Consider the following 20,889-nt stretch of genomic DNA (forward strand, 5'->3'; position numbering starts at 1 on the left):
ATGCAAATAATGTACAGAGCTAAAGCAAAGTTACTCCCAGATGGGGTGCAAAGGTTTTTTTCAACACATGAAAGAAAATATGATTTGAGAGATTTGTAAATGTACTGTTCAAAAAGCTAAGAAAGGGATTAAAATTAGGTGTATTTCTATTATTGGGGTTAACTTGTGGAACAATGCGGATATACAGTTAAGAATTAGTCATTCGATTTTGGTTTTTAAGAAAAAGGTTTGTAAAGCTATTTTTGAAAACTACAAGGGTGAATAACACTGTTTTGTTTTCTTTTTCTTTTTTCTTTTAGAATACTGTTTTGGAATCTACATTTTTGTATTTTTTTGTAAAGATACATTTTGAAAAACTACAAGGTTGAATAATACTGTTTTGCTTGCTTTTTTTCTTTTCTTTAGAATACTGTTTTGGAGTCTAAATGTTTGTATTTTTTTGTAAGAATATAGGACAGGCACATATAAGCACTATGCTTCAGTCTGTACCTTTTCAGTCACTGTAAATAATCACATATTGATAAATGATGATGTATATTGTACTGTGTGTGATGATGACTGAAAAAATAAACTACTACTACTTTCGGTCTGCCTCTCTTCCTCCTGCGCTGTGGGTTCCATGTCAGCGCCTGCTTTGTGATTGTAAGCCATAGTAAGCCAATATTGTGGAAAATTCCATTTATTTCGCCGCATTGATGCAGTAATATGTGCAAAAGGAGCCCCAACCAAGTACTGAGTGAACATACCTTTATATATATCTTTTTTGATTAGTCTTATGTAATATAAACATTTTCTGAGATACTGAATTTGGGATTTTCATGAACTGTAAGCCATTACTTACTTTTACGTATGTCTTTAAATCCCTGGCTTGTGCCCTCCGCTCCAGATGTTGCCAGGACAGCCCTTCTTTCTTCATCTCCTGTTCTGTGGTTCTTCTCCAGGTGGCTTTCGGTCTGCCTCTCTTCCTCCTGCGCTGTGGGTTCCATGTCAGCGCCTGCTTTGTGATTGTAAGCCATAGTCATCAAAATTTAAACAAATAAAGGCTTGAAATATTTCACTTTGTGTGTAATGAATATAATCTACACCGTTCGGCACGACCTCCACGGTTCGGGGCGTGTGTGTATTGTTCGGCGCAAAAAAAGAAAAATGACAAAAGAGATGGTGACGCGCTGGCTGCTGGCTGCAGCAGCAGGTGCTAGTAGTCAGCTTGTGGAAATGGCAAGCGCAATATAAATCAATCTTCATTACGACTTTAAAAACATAGCCATTAACATTACATAGGCCTACACACATCTTGCCATAACGTTAGCACGGTTTGTACAACACAACGCATGTTTAACTATGGTAGCCCGCCAGCTCTAATACAGCCAATGAAATGTTACCGTAGCTACTAGCTAGCAGAGGAGACAATGGGAGTCTGAGAGGCGGGGTGTTGAAAGACAATGATAGGCGTTTATTCAACATCCAAGAAGGCTAACATACAACTGTGTTTACTAACTCCAACCGGGACTATTGCCGCTTTTCCACTGCATGTTATCAACTCGATTCAACTCCGGTAACGTTAGAGTCGAGAAGGTCTGAAGGTACCACACGCTAAATTGTCAGTGCGGATCCCCCAACCCATAGACAGTTCCAACTCACCGAATTATGTTAATACACCACAGTTTCACAATAATTACTGTGTTGCACTCAATATTTAAATAATGATAGTCTAAATAAATGTAGACAGACAATCACTAGCGGACTGGCCATCGGGAGCAGCGGGAGTTTTCCCGGTGGCCTGGCAGACTGGCATGGCCTGGCTGGCCTGGCAGACTGGCAAATGCTTTTTTTTATTTTTAAATTTGTTTGTTTGTGCCCGCAGTCAGGCCACTGAACTCCGAAGCAGGCCAGGTCAGTATACATGTTTCTATTTGCGCATATAAGTTCAGGCAAGCAGGCAGGAATGCGTGATTTTTTTTCATAGCCGCAGTTTGCGAAGACGCTCTCTGATTGGCTAGCCCGCGTACAGCGAAGACCCTCTCTGATTGGTTTAGCTCCGAAGGGCTCTTCTGTGTTACTACACAAGTTTTGAATAAGATGGACATTGAAATTGACGTGGAAACTCCGGATGTTGATCACTTGATCACTTTATTGGATGTACTGCTGGGAGTTAAAGAAGACAGTTTGTTGGAACCTGACCGTGAAATAGAACAGCTATAAGTCTGATGGATGATTTGGATGCTGAGATTGAAGCCGATAAGGAACGCGTCATTATGTTGAACTGACGGCAGCAGCGCGAGGGTGAGTGATACTATAATGAATCGACTAGATCACAGAGAGCGCCAGTGAAGTAGAGAAACTTCTATAAAGGACACTTTCGTATTACAACCAGACGTTTGGACAATCCATTATTTGGAAAGTAGTTATTCTACACTTTGGTGTAGCGTATACAACTTGTATGGTCCGTTTTGTGACAGCGTCGCTGTCCATGGTGCTGAAGGTCGCATTTATACTAGTGTATCCATACCTGTCTGGAGTTTCTTCACCAGTTCGTTCTGGTTCATCTTCCTCAGGATGTGCGCGGTGATGACCAGAGCCCCCTCCAGGCTGTAGGTCTGGACCAGCAGGTCCACCGTGTCCATTACGTCCTTGGCCTCCTCCAGACGGCCATTGGGGATGGGCGGGTAGCCTTTTAGGTTATTCTGGTTCAGGCGCCACTTCAGCATCTTCATCTCATTCACCTTCAGCTCCATCAGAATGTCCAGGAGCCGCTCTTTACCCTGATCCATGGCTGCTCACTGAAGACAAAAGAGTAGGTCAGATGTTCTCATCCAAATATACTAGATGGCTGGGTCTGGTTTAGGGATGCACAGATACTGATACCCTGTACTGTGATGAGGGATTCACCAGGCCATAGCGCCCCACAGCAGAGAGCTGGGAGGAACAGGCAGCATAGCAATCAGCACCCATGGTGAATCAACCAGGAACTCATCAGGCCTCGTCAGCAGCCACACAAAAGGAGGCTTCTGACAGCACATGGAGAGGTTAGTCTGACTCACCTCAAGCAAGAGCTCACATGTCCTTTTTGCCCTAGACGGAGAAGACTGACGGCTGCCCACAGTGTGACGACTGCTGGGACAGCACTTTGAGCTACATGACATGTATGAAAGGTGCTTTATAAATACTTACTTACAACATGCCTGGACCGGCTGCCCCCCCCACTTTCCCTCACAGAATCCCTTGGGGTTCACCACGGGCCAGGCAAACCCCTCTAACCCTCTTCTCTCTCCCTATGGACAAGGAATATGGTGTTTTGACCCATAACTACAGTGTCTGTTGTCCCAAACGCGTCTATTCTTATCCTAACGGATTTCCAGTTCCGCGTTCGCGTTCTGCGATCTGATTGGCCACTGACGTACGCTAGTTTTGCCCCCCCCCCCCTCTGTATGACGCCAAGCGGGTGTAGAAATAATGCGTGGAGAGCGAGCCGAGCCTCAACGCGCGAGCGCACACACGCACTTTGAAATGAATCATTCCAGAAAAGTAGGCTTCTATTATTCGAATTACTGTTTTAATGGGTATCACAGTAGTAAGTCCTACTGTAGAACATGACATATTAGCATGACATCTGATTTATTAATGCCAATACTAAAGATTAGGGACAAACGCAATTGGCAGAAATGTAAATCATGGATTAGTCACTCAGTTTTAACTGAATCTCATTTTGAAATCGCTACGCTGCCTATAGACACGACAGTGGCAGACAGCTTCGGAGGTGATTGCATTGCACCATGGTGATCCACTCAACAGGTAGCGATTTCAAAATGAGATTCGATTCAAATCGCTGCTGTCGGGACAAAAACCTCATAACTCAATTTTTTTAATTTTTTTTTATTATATAAATCAACTCCGTAGATCATCCTCCATATGTGTGTGTGGGTTTTACAAAGTTTAAACAATGGGAAAGCATTAAACCGATCATCTGTCTAAACCTCCTAACTCTATTCACCCTCAAATCTGTATTAGTTTTTTTCATCTGCTGAAAAGTTGGGTTTTTGGAGTTGAGGTTTTGTCCCGACAGCAGCGAAATTTATTATATAATGTCATTATACAGCACAATACATACATATACATACACACGATCCAACCAGAGCGGATAAATTAATAATAATAAAAAAAAAAAAAAAACTTTAACCCAGAGTGATTTGAACTTGTGACCATAGGATCCACAGCCAGCAGACTAACGAGGTGAGCTAAATGCACGGGCACCTGGGAGGTATAAGTGGGTGGGGCACCCAGCGTGCACTCTCTCTGGGCATGGGAAATGGTAGCAATGAGTCTGATACCGCAACCTGTAATGGAGAACTGTGAATAAAGACTTGCACTGAGAACTACCAACCTGCCTCGAGAGTGGTCTTATAACGTTGGAAACCACGAACGTTACAGTATCAATAGTTATTCTCCCTACCTGTGGAACAAATTACCTGCCGTCGTCAGGGGCGCCTGCTCTGTCGAAGCTTTTAAATCCTTGCTTAAGACCCATCTTTTCTCTCTCTCCTTCAACCTACCCTGATCTCACCTGGTCGGGGCCTGACCCTTACATTAATCTGTCTAGTTTAGTTAGGATGTCTATTTGCTCCCTTGTCTGCTTTTCTGCAGACATAGGAGAACCTTTTAACACTTTATGTGCCACGGGTCCGGTGCCCCGGAACCCCGTTGCGTGCCAACACCCACTTCAATGATAGAGCTCTCATATCCGCTGTGTATAATATGGCTGTCGCTTATCAATGACTTGTTTGCAGTCAACATTGTCAAAACGGATAGTTTTCTTTAATCGGTTCATTTCCGTTTTATACCATTTTGAAAAACGCTCGTTTCTTGAACGTTTCAGAGAATTTCTGAAGATTCTGTGATAATCGCCCTTTACTGGAATATACTGGAATACACAAAACGTTGTGATTTTTCGGCCTATTTATGAATCGTTTTCAAATAAACGCTAGATTATCGATAGTATATGTGTACTTATGCACGCTATAGAAGCGGGCTGAAAAATCGATTATCCATTTCCTGATCAGCACACACACACACACACACACACACACACACACACACACGCACACACACACACACATAGGGCCCACATTGATATATCTGTGAAAAAGGCTCCGATTATCCCAAGACTGGTCAAATAGATTCCTTACCTCAGATCAGATGTTCTCCAAAAAGATTATTCCAATTCCTGTTCGCCATTCCAAATATCGATCGCGTTTATTGATCCAACGCTGGGTACTGGAAACACACATTCTCCGCTGTTCTGCGGCTCGGCAATGACTTCGATCGTCTCGGGTTACTTGTCTGACAAGTAAAATGTGGAAACAGGACTTTTTTTCCCCCATGCGTTTCATTCAATCCAATCCAATCCAATCCGGAAAGACGATAGGGGGCGGTATTTTCCCAATGGAGCTCAGAGAGAGTTCCACTGGTAACGTGAGGCTAGATTGATGAAATATGAATGGAAATCGCTAATAAATAAAAAAAAATACGATCAAAAACGAGATCTCTCGTGTCTCTGGCATGAACTAACGAGAAATCTCGTCGTTGGCACTCAAAGTGTTAACCTCTGTCTTCTTATTTCTTATTGTTACTATGATTCTACTGTCACCATGTATGCATATGCTCACTACATGTATTTATTGCTCCATCTCCGCCCACTACAAACATGGGAACTCTAGACTTCCGGTTTAGCTGCAATATGTAGCGCACGCAATTGGTTACAGCTCCGCTCCCGTTATCGTTAATTTCGTTTAAAAACCTTATTTGGACAATACCAAAAGAGATTAGACCACATCGTATGTATTGATAAGACCTTCTACTAACTATATCAAAAGACAACATGGTTAGGGATAAGGAAAGGACGGGAAAGAAACAAGAAACGGCAAATCTAACGGCGCCGATTGAAACTCGATCAAAGAAAATGACAGGCGACGCTGTGGCAGATCCGTTGGTGAGCCCCGACGCGGGGAATATAGAGGAGAATACACAGGGACCAAAGACAACTGGCCCCGAGAGGGAGACAACAGATGACAACATAACAGGAACATCAGAAAAAAATACCGTGAAGGAAAAAGCAGACGATTTTGAGAAGATAATAGCAAAAACATCCATCGGATCCCTCACTGCTCCAACAACATCAACTGACACAAGCAGTTCAATTACACAACCCGACTTCAACTCCCTGACTATCCTGATAAAAGAACAGATGGTCGCTTTCAAAGCACACGTAAAAGAACAGATGGTCGCTTTCAAAGCACACGTTGAACACATCGATACTAAATTCGAAGAGGTTATGAGAGCGGGCGCTTTACAGTCCATGCGAATCACGACAGTGGAGAATACGGTGACAGAAATCACAAAGGCAGTCAAGGCGAACGAAGGTGGCATGACAGAGATGGGAAAAGAGATGGAAAGAGTGAAAGAAGAATATCGGAGGGAAATACAAGGGCTTAAAAACGAAGCGGCGGAGAGGCTACTAGAAACCCAACGCTACCACAGGCGGAATAACATCCGCATTGTAGGGCTTGAAGAAGCAGTAAACTGCGAAGATCCCAACTTTCCAACAGTGTTATCAACGATTTTGAGTAACATCGATCCAAACAAAGTGCCAGAAGTGGACCAAGTTTACAGAATCGGTTCCAAGGCAGGGCGAAAATATCGGAAACATATAAGCCTCTTTCTCATTGTATACCAGTGTTAGAATGACTTTATTGTGTTCATCAAGGTAGCAGACGATATGCAAGCCGTCTATAACAATGTGTATTGTGTATAATACGATTCATAATACATTATAATTTCAGACTCTGGTCTCTGAGGAGACAAATACATATCATTGCAAAAAGATCTATCTGGAATATTCTGGGTTTATCGCTCAAATGCCCTGGGTCTCTTAGATCATTCTGGAACATAAAATAGTCTAGGCACTAGTATACTCTACAACCTTCTAGAATATAAGGCACCATGACAACGAAGCCTACAACTCTAACAATAAACATCCGGTGTGTATACACATAGCAGATAATAAATTAAATGAAGTTCTATCAGTCTTTAATAATATTTTAAAAATTAACCACACTTAAACGTATGAACACTACAAGGTTATTCTAACAATTTAAGTAATCACTCCATTGAAGGCACATTGAAGCTCTAAAAGGCGCTGCTTTTCTATCTTATCTAATCTGTTAATTCGAGACTAGTGGCTTCTCCACGTTGATAATTATTCTATCTCTCATTCCTTATCTATATCTTTCCATTGATTTTTATTTTATTTAATTTTTTCTTCTCATTACTCTATATTTTTTTAAATATATTTTAACTTACATTGTTCTTTTCCAATGTTCTTCACATTAAGGTGTCAATATTGCTCTACAATCTTTTCCTTTTTTCCTTTTTTCCACACGTTAGTAGAGGGTTCAAATGAATATGTCGATAAAAGTTTATTCTTTTTTTTTATTGTTTATTTTATTTTTTCTGTCATTTATCACAACACTTCATTACAGTAAGGGAAGGTGCAAGACCAAAAGCGACATTCTATTGCAATAGAATGGAAATGTTAGATCCTATGGCAATTAGCATAGGTAGATTAAGATTACAATGCTCAGTTTGGGCAATCCGGTGGACTATGGGAGAAAGTCAATCGCGGAGGATGTGTTCTTGGAACACAGGCCTGTACGACTTTCTGGGTGAGGGGAAATTAGGGGATTTTTATTTGTATATATATATGTTTTTAAGCTCAGCTCTCAACGGGACCTCATTAATTGGATGTACATCTAGCTTCACACTCCAGAAACATTACCAAAAACTACACAAAAACATGCATAGATTATGGCTAGTTTGAATATAATGGTATGGAACACCGGTGGGATAAACAAACAACACAAACGCAAAAGCGTGCTCACACTGATGAAAAAAGAACATGTGGACGTGGCTCTATTAAGCGAAACGCACATTTTAGAGGAAGACATAAATACGTTAGCGGATAACATATACCATAATATTAGTCACTCTTCTTTTGTTACGAGATCTAGAGGGGTAGCCATAGTCGTCAGACGTAAATTAAATATCGAATTGAAAGGGGTATGGTCGGATGCTGAGGGGCGCATAACTATAGCTAGGATTATACACAATAACAGGAAAATTGCATTAGCAGCGGTATATGCCCCAAATTTGTACGAAGTGGGTTTCTTCACTTCACTAACCGGAGAAATGTTAAACCATCCCGAATACTCATATATAATAGGTGCGGATTTTAATGCCATTTGGAACCCAAGGATGGACAAAACTTACCTTACCTTTTCCAGCGAACAAAAAAATTCATCTAAAGCATTGAAAGATTGGTCGAAATCAACAGGGGTAACTGATTTATGGCGTTCACTTAACCCCATGACCCGCAAGTACTCCTGTCGTTCGTCGAGACACAACACACTATCCAGAATTGATTACGTCTTTGCATCCCCGAGAATATTTGATAAATATGAAGTGGAAATGACACCCAATGCGCTATCAGATCACTGCTACTTAATCCTGAAAGCAACATTTGGTACACTATCTTCCCGGGCCCCAAGATGGCGTTTTAATTCTATGCTGCTTAACAACAATGAATTCATTACACAAATTAAAGAAGCTCTCACAATATTCCTACGGGATAATGCTAACTCGGTGCAAGATCCCAGAATATTCTGGATGTCGGTAAAGACTATGATTAAGGATTTCTCGGATCGATTTTCCTCCATATTGCGCAAAAATCAAAACACAAAACTATCTGAAATGGAAACGCTTTACTCAACGCTTTTTAATTCTTTAAAATACAACAACTCTACTAGACTAGAAAACCAAGTAAACATTCTAAAGACAGAGATCAAAGCAATATACAGACAAAAATCGGAATTGCAAATACGCAGCACAAGACAACAGCAGTACTTCCAAGGCTCTAAACCTAGTCACCTATTAGCCATGCAACTAAGAATTAATGCAAAATTTGCAGATATAACTGCCATTAGGAAACAACAAGCTCTAGTAACAGAACCCAAAATAATAAACGATACATTCAAAGAATTCTACTCCGATTTATATAATTCAGAAACGACCTTTGATCAAGACAAATTAGACACATATCTTAATCAAATTACTCTCCCTAAACTTACGGAGGAAGACGCTAAACAGTTAGAAGTACCGATCACATTAGAAGAACTCAAGGAGGCCATATCCGGAATGAAAAACGGCAAGGCTCCGGGAATTGACGGTATCCCATCAGAAATGTACATTTCTTGCTGGGACATATTTGGACCCTTATTACTAAATATGATCTTATACTCAGTCAAAGAGGGAAGCTTCCATAAACACCAAAATACCGCACTCATTTCAGTTCTTCACAAAAAAGACAAAGACCCCACTGAGTGCGGTAGTTACCGTCCTTTAAGCCTCCTCGGAACCGATGTCAAACTGTACTCTAAGATATTAGCCATCAGATTGCAAAAGCATATGACGTCTTTAGTTCATCCGGACCAAACAGGCTTCATAAAAGGTCGCCTGATCAATGATAACATAAGGCGAATACTGCACGTACTAGATGCTGACAAAGAGGACACCACACCTAAGGCGATACTATCCCTGGATGCTATGAAAGCATTTGACAGGTTAGAATGGTCGTTTCTATGGGCAGTATTAGAAAGGATGGGGTTAGGAAAAGGATTCATTGATATGATTAAAGTACTATACAAGGACCCATCGGCCAGGATTACAACAGGCACATTCATCTCCGATATCTTTCCGGTATCACGCTCAGCCAGACAGGGTTGCCCTCTTAGTCCCGGACTATTCGATCTATCATTAGAACCTTTAGCACAATTTATAAGACAATCCCAACACATAGAACCAATAGTAATCAAGGGCACACATCTTAAAATTAGTTTATATGCGGACGACGTAATATTGTTCATGCAAAACCCCAACAACACATTGCCGCATATACTCAAGTTGATAGAAAACTTTGGTGATTTATCGGGATTTAAAATAAATTGGCCTAAGTCGGCGTTTCTTCCTCTTAACACCAGTGCAAAAAAAGACACAACCCTCCCAGGTGCGATACCCATGGTCAAACATTTCAGATGCTTGGGTGTGGAAATATTTCCCACCATAAGACAAACGGTGAAGCACAATTACACAAAAATACAGAACAAAATCAAAGACGACCTGGACAGGTGGGCAAAACTTAAAAACTCAGTACAGGCAAGGGTATCAATAGTTAAGATGGATGTATTACCAAGAATCAATTTCTTCAGCTCAATGCTTCCGTTACCTCCTCCAGAGGGCTACTGGAAAAGATTACAAACCTCCACATACAAATTTATTTGGAATAACAAACCACCTCGCATAAAAAGATCCACCGCACAGAGAAATAAAGCAGACGGTGGCATGGCAGTCCCAGATTTTTTACAATATTTTAAGGCCTTCACTTTAAGACCAGTGAAGATATGGTTTGACCCCCAGGCTTTGGTATCTTGGAGAGAATTAGAAGAAAACATGGTAGCCCCACAGAGACTGGAAGACATAGCACACACTAAACTTTCAATCAAGCATTGTGAGCGAGAATTTGGCCCAATAATTACCCATGCAATCAGAACATGGCGGGAAACACAAAAGAAATATCCTAACCCTCAAGAATGGCATAATCACACTCCCATATTCAATAACAATGCACTCTTAATGGGAAAACGACCTATAAGATTCCCTATATGGGAAGAGAAAGGCATACACTCATTAGGGGATATTTTTAATAACAAGGGCCTCTGTAGTTATGTCGAAATATGCATAAAGTTTAACCTCACCGAGTCCACATGGCTTTTTTACATACAGTTACGACTTTGTATGAGATCTCACGGTGTTCCATTACTCGTACCAATTGAACACCACAGATACCACAAATTTTTCTATGAAAGAGATACATTGGGAGGTTTTGTATCAAGTTTTTATTATCAATTACTAACGTCCTCGTATGAAACCCTTCAAATAGACACTGTCTGGAGGAGGGATATACCAGACCTGGAATATGACTTTGATTGGCAAGGAGCCTGGGCAAATGTCCGACTTACATCAAGGAACCCGGATCATCAACAAATCAATCTGAACTATATTCACAGGACATACTTGACTCCTATAAGGCTGTGCAAAATGGGGCTTATACAAGACTCCAAATGCTCCCAATGTACAAATGGGGACGAAGGAACATTTATGCACATGTATTGGGACTGCCCACCAGTTAAGGCATTCTGGAAAGATGTGTCCCAACAATTATCAACACTCGTATTTTGGAATATACCTGTACACCCCGCGGTATTACTATTGAATGATGTTTTTGAGTTTGCAGTGAATCCACAACTAAAAAGATTGGTTTTATCGGGTATCACAGTAGCTAAAAAACTGATCGCATCACGTTGGTTTCAACCGGAAAAAATTTGCCGAAAAGTGTGGTTTCTTACATATCTTGATGTGATATATCAAGAAATATCTACAGCAAGAATTCTGGGGCTCAATGAATCCAAAATGTCAATGTGGTTAGAAGTGGTGGAGAGAATAAAAGCTAGCTTATAATGGTGGTGTCTGGTTAGGAGTGAGGGATAATGGAGGTACTATCCAAGAGGGGGTCTGGGAGGGGGGGGTTTGAGCTGGAGCATATGTGTGTAGGGTTTTAGAAAATAGGTATTAGGGGTATATTATATACTAACATTTATATAATTGTAATTTCGCTGGATATACACTGTATACGGCTAAAATGTTATTATAGACTATTTTTGTTTTATCCTGTTTCTGTACTTGCATATATTATAACCACCTTTACTGAAAGTTTCATTATGCATTGTGTGTTGAGTACTGACTTTTAATAATTTTTTGTATTGCAATAATAAAAAAAATATAAAAAAAAAAAAACATGGGAACTCTCTAACCCCCTCCTATTGTTAGGTTTTAGTGAGTTTTTCCTTACCTTCGCGTGGGGTATGTCTGGGAGTGTTGCATTTATTTAATATTCTTTGGACCTTATGGTGTTCTTGACTTATTGTGATGTTTCTTCTTGACTTGTTTAAAGAAGAAGTGTACGGCCCATGGGGACATTAACGTGTGTTGTCGGGCCTTACAAATAAATTTGATTTGATTTATGGTTGCCATGGTAACAATAATACACATCGCCCAGAGGAGAGCAGACCTCTAATGAACTGCAGACACTATTTCCTCAACTACTTTTCCAACTTGAGGAAAGTTGCTCTCCTCTGGATGACAGGGTTCTCTAAGAATGTGAACAACCAAACAAAAGAAATCGGATCTGAGCATTAGCCCTTTCACTACCACACGACCTAATGTTAACCCTTTCACTACCACACTACAGGCGGTTAACAGTCTGTAGTGTGGTAGTGAAAGATTAACCGTCTGTAGTGTGGTAGTGAAAGGTTAACCTTCTGTAGTGTGGTAGTGAAAGCTTAACCTTCTGTAGTGTGGTAGTGAAAGGGTTAACCTTCTGTAGTGTGGCAGTGAAAGGTTAACCTTCTGTCCTCCCTCCTCACTCCCCCCCCACCCCCCCCTCCCTCATCTTTCTCTGCCGAAGACTTTGCGATCTTCTTTGAGGAAAAAGTGGAGAACATCCGCAGCTCCTTCTCCCAACCCCCACCCATTCCAAATGCTGAATCGAGAACCTCATCCTTCACTCTGTCATCTTTCTCTCCCATTACAGAAGCCGAGAGGAAAGGCCACTTTAAAGTAGTATAACATCAGGAACAGTGTATTGCACTACTAAAGCTACCTAGCATGTCCTATATGCTCTGTAAATACTAATGTACAGATACCGAGATGGCACACCATGTGCCTGTTTATTGCACTGTTTTATTGGATTCTATTAATATGTTGTACCACTGTATTTTTTTTGGATTCTATTATATGTTGTACCACTGTATTGCACATCGTCGCGGGCAAGACCAGCCGCATTTCATTGTATACCTGTATGCCGTGACAATTAAAACTCTTGACTTGACTTGACTTGACTTGAGACCCTGACACTGGTAACGTCGAACCGTCCGACTACATGCCAGCTGGACCGGCTACCCTCCCCACTCCTCCAGACCATAGCACCAGACATCCTCCCATTCCTAACTGCAACCATCAACTCCTCACTGAACTGGGGGGTGGTCCCCACCTCCCTAAAACAAGCCAGAGTCACGCCCCTCATAGAAAAAACATCCCTGAACCCTACCGTCCTGTCTCTCTTCTCTCCTTCCTTTCTAAAACACTTGAACGTGCTGTATCCAACCAACTTACTGCTTATCTCTTACAGAATGACCTCCTAGACCCTAATCAGTCAGGCTTCAGGACTGGTCACTCCACAGAGACAGCCCTCATTGCGGTCACAGAGGCACTTCACTTAGCAAAAGCGAAAGGCCTCTCCTCTGTCCTGATTCTCCTAGATCTATCTGCAGCCTTCGACACAGTCAACCACCAGATCCTCCTCGCGGCCCTCGCAGGAATGGGAGTGGCTGGCTCTGCGCTGACATGGCTGTCATCATACCTCAATGACCGCTCCTACAAAGTGTCATGGAGAGGGACCCTGTCGGCCACCCGCCCCCTGCGGACGGGTGTCCCCCAGGGCTCGGTTTTAGGACCCCTTCTCTTCTCCCTCTACACTAAATCACTGGGTAACATTATCACATCTCATGGCTTCTCCTACCATTGTTATGCCGACGATACTCAACTCTTCCTCTCCTTCCCTCCCTCAGATATCCACGTCTCTGAGCGGATCTCGGCCTGTCTGTCCGACATCTCCGCCTGGATGACGACCAACCACCTCAAACTGAACCTATGCAAAACAGAATTGCTCCACCTGCCGGCCAAATCCTCCGCCCTGACCGACCTTTCCATCACAGTCGAGAATGCAGCTGTGACCGCGTCCCTGACCGCCAAGAACCTTGGTGTTGTCCTCGACGACCAGTTGAACTTCTCTGCTCACATCGCAGAGACAACCAGAACCTGCCGATTCCTCCTGAGCAACGTCAGAAGGATCCGCCCCTTCCTGACAAAAGAAGCCACCCAACTCCTTGTCCAATCAACAGTCATCTCCCGCCTCGACTACTGCAACGCACTGCTCGCTGGCCTCCCGGCCACTGCCACTAAGCCTCTTCAACTCATTCAGAACGCAGCGGCCCGCCTGATCTCAAACCTACCGAAGTCGGCCCATGTCACCCCACTTCTTAGGGACCTGCACTGGCTCCCCATTGCTGCACGAATCCGCTTCAAGGCCCTCGACCTAACATACCGTGCGGCAAAGGGAACTGCTCCCGCCTACCTCCGGTCAATGGTCTCTAACTACACACCCTCAAGACCCCTACGCTCTGCATCTTCTAGCCGCCTCAGACCTACTCCTATCCAAGCTCCGGGAGGGTCATCAAAGAGAAGTCGTCTATTCTCAGTCCTTGCCCCACAATGGTGGAATGAACTACCCACCCCAGTTAGGACAGCCGAAACACGTCCAATCTTTCGCCGTCGACTAAAGACGCACTTCTTCAACCATTATCTGAATTAAAAAAAAATTAAAAAAATAAAGATCTAACCCTAACTAACCGTACTGTCATGCACTTGTCCTAATAAACTAACCTACACTGTAGCACTCAACACTTTGATGAACATTGTTGCTCAGCTGATAGAGTTGTGCCCTTCCTGATGGCTTGTCGTACAGAACATGTAAGTCGCTTTGGATAAAAGCGTCAGCTAAATGACTAAATGTAAATGTAAATGTAAATGTAGTGTGGTAGTGAAAGGGTTAACCTTCTGTAGTGTGGTAGTGAAAGGTTAACCTTCTGTAGTGTGGTAGTGAAAGGTTAACCTTCTGTAGTGTCGTAGTGAAAGGTTAACCGTATGTACAGTAGTGTGGTAGTGAAAGGTTAACCTTCTGTAGTGTGGTAGTGAAAGGTTAACCTTCTGTAGTGTGGTAGTGAAAGGGTTAACCTTCTGTAGTGTGGTAGTGAAAGGTTAACCTTCTGTAGTGTGGTAGTGAAAGGTTAACCTTCTGTAGTGTGGTAGTGAAAGGTTAACCTTCTGTAGTGTGGTAGTGAAAGGTTAATGTAAGGTTATGTATATAACCAAGTTCTATGAATTATGGTGACGCTCAGCATCATTCTGCACGCACTTCACTTCGTGCACGAGCACTGAATAAAAAATTCCACAATGTACCTTTACATCCCAACATTCGTCTGGACACACCCCTATCCGCTTACCTTCATAAGCAGGTGTGTGGTCACCTACTCGCCTCCTTCCCAAACTTTCACCACAAGGCGAGATCAAGGGCCGCAGCGGCGTCCTGATGCTGAGCGTCACCATAATTCATAGAACTTGGTTATATACATAACCTTACGTTCTATTTCATTATGGCTTCCGCTCAGCATCATTCTGCACAAGAGGAGCTGAGCGGGAGCCAAAGCTCAACAAATGTACCCCGCTGAGGCCCCCCACAACCATCAGACCGGGGAGGACAGAGCCCCCTGACCCTCCCTAATGGAGGATACCCTCCCTATTGGAGAACGGGAGGGAGACGGATCCGACCGTGCGAAGAGGAACTCAAGCAACTCAACGCACAGGGTGAGCAGACCGTGGCTTGACCCCACGACTACGCACACGCACAACCCGCATGCCACCAGGGAACAAACGGAAGGAACAACCCTCGGTACTGCCCCCAGAATCACGGGGGTCAAGAGCAAACTCAACCCTGTGGCAAGGCCGTAGCAGCGGAGCGCGAAGGAAGACCCAGACCCACTCAAGGGACTGGATCCCCTGGAAAAAAGGGGGCCCGGAGAGGTCAATGATGCCAGGCATCAAGATCCCACCAGGCGGTCACTTAGTGACACCGCCCCCCACATCGCCAGCGTATTCGGCTAGAGCCCCTCAAAGAGCGGGCCCTTACCCCCCAATAGTACACCGCCTGGCACACTGACCCTGCAAAACAGGCAGTCAGCATGGCCGTAAAGCACTCAAAAAGGTTAACCAACGGAAGCAGGCAGCGCACCGGGGAAACCAGGCAGCAGGCTGGAGCACTGCGGACGAGACAGGCGCCAAAGGGGTCAACTGAAAACAGCCCCCCCGGCGGAAGGGGCGTATGCTGGTGTTGTTGAGCACCATGACAAAGCCTCCATCAAAAAAAAAACACCCAGAGGGGTCGAGGCAAAGAAGGCTGACACGATTGGCAGACGTCATGAACGTGCAGGGGCACACTCAACCGGGTAACCCGGGAGTTGACTCTGCTCCAACACACCAGGGAATCAACCACCCTCTCGGTACACAGACGTGGTTGTTCCTATAACCCCTCAAGAAAAAACTCCAAAACACACCTGCGGTTATACACCAGCTATACCGCAGTACAAGTGTTTCAGTTTCCAAAAAAAGGGTTATCCCAGGCCTACGGTGTCAACAAAACATTACTTCGGACCGGGCCCGGCGGCTCGGGAAGCACACAGGGTTACCAGAGGAGGTCCAGAAGACCACCCCAACAGCCCCCTCTTCGCCATGCGTGAGAGAGGAGCGAAAGAAAGGAGAACCAGCCCCTTATAATAGTGCCAGGTACAAACTGTACCCAACAAGGGTCTCCATAACGCCCAACCCCGTGACACCCGGGCCGACCCGGCATTTTTCCCCCTGAAAAAAGCACAAGTCCCTCAGGGTACCAGAACAGCAGATCTGCATCCCTGGCGGACAACGGGTTAACTGACCTGGACCAGCGTGACCAGGCCAGTCCTGTGTCCTAACCACGCCGACCTGCCCACTCCAGGAGAGGGGGTAGGTATGCGTGTCGATCTAAAACATGAAAAGAGGGCGCCACCCAGACGGTCCTCATTTAGACCGTGCTCAGTGGCCCACCCCAAGGGCGTGAGACCCCTCTACCTATGTTCAGATCTATTCCGTTAACATCCCCCAGATATGAACGAGAATTCATCGAGACAACCTAGTAAACTGGCGCTCGGAAGAGACAAAACTCCATCCCAGTTGCCCTATAAAAACGCTGTTTTAACAAGCAACCAAGGCGCACTTAGCCCCTGTGTGATCCTGAACAGAACACACCGAGCCAGCACTATGTATGCGTCGAGACCCAAACACATCAATGGATAGTCTATCAAGACACCAAACATTGTTCCTCCAAGTCGCCTGGGAGAACGACACGGAGCCGTCGTGCTTCATGTACCCTCCTCTTTTTATTCAAAAAAGAAAGAACACAGACTGACATGAATCCCTCGTGACGCAGGCTGAGGGTAATTTTTTTTTACATTTTTACATCACACCACCCTCCCATAGAGAGGAGACGGAAATCCCCAGAGAGACTTCCCACGCGAGCTGTATAGATTGAAAAGAATATATTGCAACAGTGAGCTATGTAATATTTGGATTAGGGCTCTCCGAGGAGGAGGCACTGAACCAATACACTCAATAATCGAATTGAATCGAATACACACACAATAGAGCAGAACTCCTTTTTGAAGTTCTACTCATCTTGACAATCTGAGGAGGAGGCTCTGAACTCTGAGGAGGCTCCCTCACAGGGAAGGAGAGTCCTAACTCACAGACGGCCCGAGTAGGAGCTTCGTGAGGAGGAGCCCTGACCACTCCCTGAAACAGATCCATCATATGGACCTGAACAGCACACGGAAGTCTTACCAACAAATCAAATCAAATCAAATCAAATTTATTTATAGGGCCCGACAACACACGTTAATGTCCCCATGGGCCGTACAGGTCTTCTTTAAACAAGTCAAGAAGACAACATAACAATAAGTCAAGAACAGAACAAGAACACCATAGGGTCCAAACATTTTTTAGATGAATGCAAATAAATGAAAGAATGCAAGCACTCCCAGACATACCCCACGCGAAGGTAAGGAAAAACTCACTAAAACCTAACAATAGGGAAAAAAGCTCCACAGGCAATGTGGAGGAGAGAAACCTTAGAAGGGCCGTTCAAGGGGGGATCTCCCTTCTTAGATGTCGGTGATAGTAGTGTTGCAGACGGACAGTTGGTAAGCATGCACCCATGTGTGTAGTGAAACACAGATGAGTGCATGCAATAGCAACTGTACATTTTGAAAAATTAAAGATAGAGTTGATAGCGGATCTATTTGAAGCACAGGGGCGGCGCAAGAGGGTCACGTCCTCCCCGTCTTAGTCACGGGACATTCAGCACTCCGGTCGTTGCTCAGGGACAGCCGGAGACAGGGGGAAGGGGGGGTGGCACAGAGAGGGTCGCGAACTCCCCGACATCATCGCGGGACATCCGGCACTCCGGTCACCACTACGAAACCTCCGAAGACAGGGGGGCACGCAGAGGGGGTCGCAATCTCCCGGCCTTCGTCACGGGACGTCCAACACTCCGGTCAACACTCCAGGACAGCAAGTCATAGGAAGACAGGGAGACGGGACAGGCGTTAGACAGCTCATGAGATTGTAGTAGGCGGACATAGCAATAGATACAAGTGGTAGGCATATATGTGAATGGAGTAGATATATGAAGTAAGCGTATTATGTGAATAGAATAGAAGTACTTAACCCAGCAGTGAAACCGCGTTGACTGTTAATCTGTTAACAGTCTGTTAATCAGTTGACAGGACCACGGACAGACGGCGGTGAATAACTGATCCAATGCCTCGGAGGTGTATGTAGAGCAGTCACTACAAGCTTGGCCAAGACCCCGAGGCATCCATCACCTTGGTCAGCGCCAGGAGACGGGTACTCAGAGAGAAGGGGGAGGGAGAGGGGGGGGGGGGAGAGGGGGGGGGGGGGGAAGACGCGCACAGTGACGTACTCTATGGCGGGGGAATTTCTGCGGTGCACACGCCCAATATTCCACAGCAACGTGACAGGAACCTTGAAGGACAGGAGGTTTTAACCCCTGACCAATCAGAAAAGGGGAGGAAAGGATTACCAGTACACCCCTTTACGACCCCACACCCATGATACGATGTAATGACAAAAAAGAGTATGACACAGTCATAGTCAGCTACATGAAGCGTCTAACAGCTTCACACAGCTCATGTGCTAACCTGCTATTTGATTTTTACTAAGGAAAAAACACAGAATAGAGAGGGCCCCCTTAAGAGCCCCGGTACCAGACTTACACATGTGCTTCTGTGGCCAACCCAACCCAGTTGTAGATCCCAAGATACACACAACCCTTTACCACCACAAAAAATGGCAATACACTCTACAGAGGAACGCCGTTTTTCCATAATGAGAGAATACACAATTCTCGATTAGTATCGGCCACAGGCCTTGCTAAGCACACACGAAAAGTGACCAAACAATCTTTTCTTTTAGGAAAATACAGTTCCTCAAGCAGTTTTAGCACAACCCCGGCAATCAAGCTAAGGGTTACATCGTATCCCACCACACAGTGACACAATATATTGTAACAACATGTCTGAGAGGAGGGTGAGGAAGTCCCCAGGGAACCGGGGGGAAAACACCCCTCCTATCTTACCCTTAATATGGCCAGTTGAACAGGTAAACCTGTTAATATGTGAACACACTGTTCATTGTCATTACAGGCTGAGAAAAGAATTCATTCTTCACTCATATGTCACTAAGCATAGCTTTATAGGTTAGTTTAACCCCCTTAGTTGTGAGTACACGGTACATGAACACACATGATGTTTCTCAACACAACAAACCAGATCATTTTCACATCTGTAACAAACAACCCGATTTGCATGGAGAAGCTAATACCAGTGACAAGACCATTCACACATAACTCGCGTCGTATCCTAAATGTAGTGCAGCAACACTCGTTTTGGAAAACATCGTTATTTACAAAACATTTAGAAGGGAAAGAAAGAAGAAGTGTTCAAGGTCTGGTCAGGACCTTTCCTACCGTGAGCGCAGATCAAGCGAACTGCAGTCTCTAACAAGGCACCGATAGTAAACACAGCATCTGTGTTGACGACACGGGCAGCGTCGCTGCTCCATCCCGCCGCTACGGTTCTCCTTGTTGACGCAGTCCTCGCCGGCCGGCTCCGGGTAGGTTTGACTAACATCCTCTGTCAAAGATGACGTCGTAGTCAGAGTGTTTCAAGGCATGTTATAGTTATAGCAATGTTCCACAGTGTAGCATCAAGCTAACAGCCGCTCTCGGCCGATAGCAGCAAGCTAACGTTTCCTAGCCTAGTGACACAACGGGCTAGCGCCGCAGCTAACAGCTGACTGGCTAACAGGTAGGCCACAACCAGCACGCAAGCTAAGCAGCTATCACCTGAACTTGTACACAACGATATAACAAGCCACACTCAGACAGGCCGCCGTTCTGAAACCCTCCTCACCTTTTAAGAAAGAAGAGAAACGAGATGTCAACACAGTTTACAACGGTGATTTTACCATACATCCGGCGGAGCCAGCACAAGTCCCATCTGGGCTGTAGCCGACTTGAACATGGATCTTCCGATAACGAACATCCATGCCCACATTTCCTCGTTTAGGGCATACTCTCATTTGCATATGAAAGATGGGGCCTATACGGTGACAGAGAAGCATCCACTCCCAGAGAATCCTGGGATCACCAGTTACTGGTCGTGGCCCACTAGTTGACTATAATGGGCTTCAAACCAAGATCATCCGCCGTCGCCTAAAAAGGCTGAACAAAGGACCCTAATCTGGGGCCGGTTTTCGTAAACATTGTCAGCTAGCCCCCATAGCACTAACAGACAAGTGGTGCTCGCAAGCAAACATTACTCACCAAACCTGGAACCCACCGCTTCTCACAACAGCGGTGCGTCCTACAGTCCAGCTGTGTTGCTGGAGGGTCTTACCCCATCCAGCCGCAGCAAGGAGGATTGTAGTTGGGAGGCA

General features: G+C 44.5%; 1 protein-coding gene across 1 annotated transcript in view; it reads right to left on the reverse strand.

The window, feature by feature from the left end:
• Positions 1 to 833: 833 nt before the first annotated feature.
• The window catches only part of LOC311234827 (caspase b-like), a gene marked incomplete at its 3' end in the record, with an annotated part of 44,743 nt that continues 24,687 nt past the window's right edge, over positions 834 to 20,889 (reverse strand). The window contains exons 2-3 of the mRNA XM_084322071.1: positions 2,510 to 2,780; positions 834 to 994 (exon numbers count right to left, since the gene is read on the reverse strand). Coding sequence (XP_084178197.1) covers positions 834 to 994; positions 2,510 to 2,771 — 423 coding nt within the window. The 5' untranslated portion in view covers positions 2,772 to 2,780. The remainder of the gene's footprint in view (positions 995 to 2,509; positions 2,781 to 20,889) is intronic.

The sequence above is a fragment of the Notolepis coatsorum genome (assembly GCF_963971535.1).
Source record: "Notolepis coatsorum genome assembly, chromosome: 9".
Classification (NCBI taxonomy): Eukaryota; Metazoa; Chordata; class Actinopteri; order Aulopiformes; family Paralepididae; genus Notolepis; species Notolepis coatsorum.